The 7,397-nt window shown below is 39.5% G+C and overlaps 1 protein-coding gene across 1 annotated transcript; it reads left to right on the top strand.

The window, feature by feature from the left end:
• The first annotated feature begins 2,878 nt into the window (after positions 1–2,878).
• LOC125637406 (interferon kappa-like) lies at positions 2,879–3,980 on the top strand. Its single transcript, XM_048851804.2, has one exon. It carries the CDS (start codon positions 3,041–3,043, stop codon positions 3,602–3,604), a length of 564 nt encoding a protein of 187 aa, XP_048707761.1. The 5' UTR covers positions 2,879–3,040; the 3' UTR covers positions 3,605–3,980.
• Positions 3,981–7,397: the final 3,417 nt, after the last annotated feature.

The following is a 7,397-nucleotide window of genomic DNA, read 5'->3' as shown; positions in this document are numbered from 1 at the left end:
AAGAGGAGTGTGACATTGATCTCGCCATGTGTAGTAGCTACGACACGAGATTGCTTGTGGCATTCACGGAGTTGCTAACCACAGTGGAAACCCACTTTTAGGCTCGGGAAACAAGCACTGAGTGCTGGAACCACATCGTCATGCATGTCTGGGATGATGAGCAGTGGCTGCAGAACTTTTGGATGAGGAAAGCCACATTAATGGGACCGTGTGAGGAGCTCACCCTAGCCCTGTGGCACAAGGACACAAGAATGAGAGCTGCCCTGCCATTGGAGAAGTGCATGGTGATTGCCCTGTGAAAGCTGGCTACTCCAGACTGCTACCGATCGGTCACTAACCAGTTCGGAGTGTGAAAGTCGACTGGTGGACTTGTGTTGATGGAAGTGTGCAGGGCCATTAATCGCATCCTGCTCCAAAAGACTGTGACTCTGGGCAACGTGCATGACATTGTGGATGGCTTTGCACAAATGGGCTTCCCTAACTGTGGAGGGGTGAAAGATGGCACGCGTATTCCAGTTCTGGCACCAGACCACCTAGCCACCGAGTACATTAAGGGGTATTTCTCTATGGTTCTCCAGGCGCTTGTAGATCACCGTGGGAGTTTCACAGACATTAACACAGGCTGGTCCGGAAAGGTGCGTGATGCACACATCTTTCAGAATACTAGCCTGTTCAGGAAGCTGCAAGCAGGGACTTTCTTCCCGGACAAGAAGATCACCGTAGGGGAAGTTGAAATGCCTATTGTGATTCTGGGAGACCCCATCTACCCTTAATGCCATGGCTTACGAAACTTCTGAAAACCAGGAAATACACAATTAAGGTACATGACAATGCAATCTTAACTCTTCCTCCCTCAAGCTGGCAATAGCCACTGAGAATTATCTGCATGCATTCCAGTTGTGTTCACTGTGTTACACCAAGATGCACTGAATAGTGAAAGGAAGTGCTAGATTTAGAGAGATTTACACTTTTTTCTTTTCACAGTCTATATGTGATGTTAAAAGACAACTCTTTCAGGGGCTTGGCTGGATTGAAATATCAGCTGCTATCACCTTTTCATTGATTCAACACTATAATGTCCTGGTAGCTTCTTCAGCTCATACACAATCTACCAATGCACATGTAGCAGGACTGTAAATCATCTTTAATTTTATGGTCATCTTCCTTTTGACTTTGTGACAAGAAAATTCTCAGAACATCATTGACATTAGAATTTTAACTCTTTTATTTAGCTCATTTGCTGAGATATTCCTTTAGTTCCCTCAGTATTTAATAGGAGTTGAAATATGTTTCAAATCACTCCTTTTTCTAAACAAAGCCTTTCAGCTTTAAAAGTCTTTCTAAACTTAAAAGATTTTTAAAACAGTCTTTAAACTTAAATGATCATCAAAGAAGACACTTTCTCTTAACAATTCTTAGAGAGGTGCTTTCTGTCTTTGATCATGGTGAGAAAGTTATTTAAGCGGTGTCTGATAACTAATTCCCCAGTTAATATAAATAATTTTATACTCGTGACTTCTTAGCCAATTACCAGGTAATTTGATTCTATATTGATACATAAAATCTCACTGTTCACATAATGATATCAGCAAGTTATTTTAGATGTTTTCATTTAAATACAAAACATTTGCAAATGAACATCACAAGGTGAGTCTATACCATATCGAACATTTAAGGAATAAACAAAGATTTTTGCTTTTAAGTGGAAATATGAGGTTAGAAGTAAAAAACTTCCCAACTATACATGTTTCCACTAAAGTTAAACAACTGAAGATTGAGTACTTATAAGAGAAATCATTCCCATTAAGAATATTTCTATAATTCTTTGGGTAGATTTAAAATTGAGATTTTTCTCTGTAAAGAATATAGTCATATTCCCTTAACAAGGGGAAATGACAGGCTGTTTCAGAAGACACTCTTCTTGATTGTTTGCTTTATAACCAAATAGTTTCCAAGATTAAAACACCACAACATTTAAATACAGCTCTCTAACATAATAGAGAATACTAAAGACCCGTGTAATACATCTTATGTAAAACTTGCCCTCTGACAGCAAGCTGTGCATGGATTCAAAACACATTGAGGGCCTACTCAAGAGGGCCTAAGCTGGCAAAACTTCCACTGAGGTCAATGGGAATTTACCTGCAGAAACAGACCTTCAGATAAGACTGTCCGTTTTTGCATTATTAAATACCACTCCTGAAGCTCTGAAGTGTTCTTTGAAAGCTTGAGGGAAAGATGAGCACTCTCCCTCATTCAAGAATCAAGCCAGTCCAACTCTGTTTGGCTAGTGAGAGGTGACCAGAAACTAGCACAGGAGAAAACAGAAAGAAAGGAAAACAGCAGAAGAAACCTAAAATTGAGCATTACTTATCAAGATCCTAATATCAATGACATTGCCACAAGCTTACTATACAAATTCCTAAACAGCAGCCCTCTCTGCTTTTCTATTCACACTTCCTCACATCAGATTAAACAAAGCAAAGGAGAACGGAAATATACCATTTTTACAGATGGGGAACTGAGGCAGAGACTGCTTAACTGAATTTCAGGAAAAGTAAGTCCTGCTAAATAGTGTTAAAAACTTTCCTGTCCCCACAGGGAAATGATAACATTATACATGTATTTAAACAAGCTCTTCTGGTGCTAAAATATTAAGAACTAATGAAATTTCCATAACAGATCTGGCACTTCTTTGAGACCTCTTTCAATATGGAGTAAATTTGCAATAGAGAATTGGCAGGAGTATGGACTAGATGACCTAAGGGGAGATACCGTATTTTAATTTTCTGATCAAAAGAAAAAGGAAAGTGGTACAAGACAATGAAGTCATTAAGCAGAAAGTGAAAGTGGTAAGTTTCAAAAACATTGGGGAAAATCCTTGAAAACCAAAAATGATGAAAGAAAACTTCTCCTAACGAATAATTAAGTTTATAGCTATGGAAGAAAAAGTCAGGCATCTACAAAAGACCTTCAAAACATTCCAGTGTGTCTGTCTGGATTTATACTCAGTTGAGAAGTGTAAGACATCATCATTATCATGACCACTTTTTGTTTGCTGCAAATTAGCCTTGTGCTGCTGTCCACCACCAAAATCTCAACTCTGGATTGTAATACTCTTCCCCTCCTGCACAGCAAAGCGATCCAGGGGAATTTACACCTTCTGAACAAAATGGGTCAACAATTTCCTGAGCAGTGTCAAAGTGAGAAAATGCACTTCAAGTTCCCTGAGCAGTTACTAAAGCTGAGACAGAAAGAGAATGCCAAGGTGGAAATCCAGGAGATCCTGCAACAGACCTTCTATGTCTTTACCAAAAATCTAACCTTAGCTGCCTGGGATGGAAGAGCTCTTGAAAGATTCCAAAATGGACTTAATCAGCAAATTGAGTATCTGGAAGCATGTTTGACAGAGAAGATGGAGAAGAAACAACCCTACTCAAGGAGTGAGGAAATCATTAGACTGAAACTGAAAAAGTACTTTCAAAAGATAGATAATTTTCTAAAAGACAAACAATACAGCCTGTGTTCCTGGGAGATCATCCGCCTGGAAATGAGGAGATGTCTTCAGTTTACTGACAAAATTATAAGAAGGCTTAGAAACTAAGGTATACACATTTTGATCTGAGAATCAGAAAAAAAAAAAAAGAATTCATTTATCTACCTTCATTGTGAAAATGCTTCTAGTTAAATTTCACTGGATTTCTATTACTATTTATATTGGCCAATTATGTATTGTTGCATTTAAATTATTGCAAAGAAATATTTTATTCATAAACAATAAAACTTTATTAAACAAATAATTGCACACTGACCATAAAATAACCCACATAATTTTCAGAAACTATGACTGCTTAGGGAAGTGGTAATTTTGTGGCAATTAACATTATTGCTGTAGTGTTCCCTTCTGAGAAAAGTGTGCTATTTATTTTCGTTCCCATTTCACCTGCCTACACAAGATCTCTTAATTCTGAAGCAACCACCAAGCCATGACCAGGAATCATGTAAATCAATTATTTGGATTAAAAATAAAATAATTGTATTTTTCTGCTATATTTGTTTAAATTATATTTTTGTTTAAAATAATTCATCACTCTTTCAAGATATGCTATTTCCAGTAATGTATCTGATATTAGAGGGGTAGCCATGTTAGTCTGGATCCGTAAAAGCAGCAAAGAGTCCTGTGGCACCTCAGAGACTAACAGACATATTGGAGCAGAAGCTTTCGTGGGTGAATACCCACTTCGTCGGATTTATTCACCCACGAAAGCTTATGCTCCAATACATCTGTTAGTTTATAAGGTGCCACAGGACTCTTTGCCGCTGTATCTGATATTGTGTCTGATTAATTTCAATGTTTGCTTTGTTCAAGGGTTCAAGTTATCCTCTAAGTGTTTGTCTACAGAGGGAAATTGACCAGAGCAGCATATGAGTGTCGATACGGGGAGCTATTCCAGCACACCTATCATGTTTTAAATTCATACCCTGCCTTATTTTCCCTGTGTAGACACACCTTAGGGCGATGTTAGCCAACTACACCTCTTAGTGCTCTGTGTGTGTCTTCAAGCTGGCTGCTGAAATCTCACACACCGCTACTCACACTGTTTAATTACTACTTAAAATTTTCTGTCCCTTACCCTTTGTTTGGAAGTGCAACCACTGGCAAGAGTTAGCCTTTGGTATTCCAACCACTGTTCCCTCTAAGCTGTGCGTGTGTGCGTGCGCACACAGATCCTAAACCCCGTGCACATGTGAAACACCGCACGCACAAAAATTTGCACAGATGAATTTTTTTGCACACACGGCCTGTCAAAAATTTGCACAGAAGAAATTTTTTGTGCACCTGGCCTGTCAAAAATTAGAGGGAACATTGATTCCAACATATTTTACACAAAAGCCGCATGGTCCTGAACATAATAATTACAAAGTAAACGAGTTCCTCAAAATGCTAAACTTACTAGGGGTGAAATCCTGGGCTCTGTTGAACTCAATGACAAATCTGCCATTGACTTATATGGGTCCAGAATTTACCCTTGTGTAAATATTCACTGATAATTCAATCAGCTTTAGCTCCTAGTTTTCCCCTCATAACTTGATGTGTGTTATTCAGGGGAAAGCACATCTTCAGCAGTTCAAGAAACCAGGATGCAAAGTTGTAATGGTAAAATTCAATCTGATAAAAGATCAAGGATAACAATGAAGACAATTTTCAGAGTAGGAGCCGTGTTAGTCTGTATCCGCAAAAAGAAAAGGAGTACTTGTGGCACCTTAGAGACTAACCAATTTATTTGAGCATAAGCTTTCGTGAGCTACAGCTCACTTCATCAGATGCATTCAGTGGAAAACAATGAAGACAATGATACTCCACAGCCATTAAGACAGTACAGGTGTCACAGGTCTCTTTGCAGGATGTACCTACTAACTTTTGTCCCTGATATCCAGTTGTGGATAAAAGCAAAAAGATCAAGAATCAGCTAAAAAGACTAAGGTCCAAGGACAGCAGATCTGAAACAGAAACATCACAAATGCAATGAAGTACAGAAGGAATCAGGATCTGGGAGAACAAAAAAGAAAGATTGAGGAAACAAAGCGAAGACAGAAACCCACCCTCTTTTTAATGAGACACTAGTCAAAATACGGTTTATAAAATTAACTTTCTTTGCTCATGTTACTAACAATACACTTTAATATTACAGCTGCAAGAATGTTTAAACACAAATGTATGTTTATTTCTATTGTTTGGCTACTTTGTGTACTTTTTGAAGCCTATACTATGAAAATCAGTTAGACAGTTTAACTTTCTGTTTCAGATACACTAGCATGCTGCTGCAACATAGTATGTTGACATCTCAATGGCAAATTTTATTGAAATGTAAAAGTTACATTAAAATGTTAAATGTTGGAACTCACAGTAATTATTAAAGGGCATATGATAAAACTACACAACAGTTTAAGAAAGGAAGTGAAGAATACGGTAAATATCCAACTGAAACTGGGGGGAGATTTAGGAAAGCTGAAAAGAATTACTTCAAAATTAATTTGTCCATTAACACACTTAGTCTCAAGAAAAGATGCATAGGATCTTTAATGACAGACTGCACACCACAGTACTTCCCAGCACCCTGCTGTGCATATTCTCAGTACAGGAGCTTGATTTTGTAGTTCTTAAGCAGGCAAAACTGCTTTTGACATCAATGGGAATGCATAAGGACTTCAGGAATGAGCCCTCTGATAGAAGTGTTATCTATGACATCATGTTATAAAGCACTGAGGTTGTTTCGAGGATTTCGCATTCAAGCATCAATCCAATCCAACCTTTCTCAGCTGGTGAGAAGTGACAGAATATTAGCACAGGGTCCTCTAATTATTCCATAAACTCTTAGCTCATTAAGCTTCTCTTTTCAGTTCCTAGTCAATCACTCTTATTTTTTGCAATGTAATCTCTGCTGACTACAAATGTATGGAAATTATTTCAATCAAAGCTATACTGTACAATGCAGAAACTATGTTACATTGGGCACTAGAGGGCAAAGTGAGATTATAGCTAAAATGCCACAGTAAAATCGTTCAGTGCCTTTAAGGCAGTAAGAATCACACGGGAATAGGAGGAAGTTTATTTTGCGTTACCGATTCCAGTCAATTTCCCTGAGCAGACATGACCAAGAGTTTTAGAATTTAGCCTGTTATGCCATCGCTGTTTTCTAAAATCTCTAAATTTTAGGCCCAATCCTGCAAACCCCCATGCCTGTGTGATGAACCTTACACACCTGAGTTGACCCATTGACAATAACAGAACTACTTACAGGCATAAGCCTTCGCAGCTCGGGCGCACCGATAGTGGGAGCCATAAGACTTCAACGGGGAGGCTCCCTAGATTAATGTTCACCCCAATAAAAAGGAGTCAGCAATTTCCTCATAGATGGAGGGGTGGGGCAGACTGTGTGTATGTATGTGTGACAGAGAAATTTCTGGCACCCCCTGAGTAGCAGTGCAAAGGTTTGGGAGACTTACCGGGGTGATGGAGGAGCTGAGGGAAGGGGAAGTAATTGTTGGGAAAGTACTAGGGAATGAACCTGCGGGTTTGTTGAGTGTGGGTGAGAGAAGTCTGGAACTTTTTTTGTTTTTTTGGCCGGGGGGGGGGGGGGGAGGAGATTGTTAGGGAGTTGTGGAGCCTCCCTCATGCAGACCCTGGCTGACCCCTAGCCTCTCCCATTCAGTCAGGCACATCTGCCCCTCTCCTCATGTGTCGCTGCACCCCTACACACCCCCTGTCCCCACACGGCCCTGCACCCCTCACTCCCATTCAGCCCCTGGCTCAATGTTGAAACCCACTAGCTCCCAGAGGTGCTGCAGCACCCCCTGGCTTGAAGTGGTTCCCATCCTATCAGGGTTTACAGCTT

This window comes from Caretta caretta, chromosome 5 (assembly GCF_965140235.1).
Source record: "Caretta caretta isolate rCarCar2 chromosome 5, rCarCar1.hap1, whole genome shotgun sequence".
Taxonomy (NCBI): domain Eukaryota; kingdom Metazoa; phylum Chordata; order Testudines; family Cheloniidae; genus Caretta; species Caretta caretta.
The sequence above is the reverse complement of the archived record's forward strand: the minus strand, read 5'-3'. Positions and strand labels throughout refer to the sequence as shown.

What these genes read in the sequence shown, in the direction of transcription:
- LOC125637406 (XM_048851804.2), top strand. Translation starts at nt 3,041, where the DNA reads ATGACCACTTTTTGTTTGCTGCAAATTAGCCTTGTGCTGCTGTCCACC.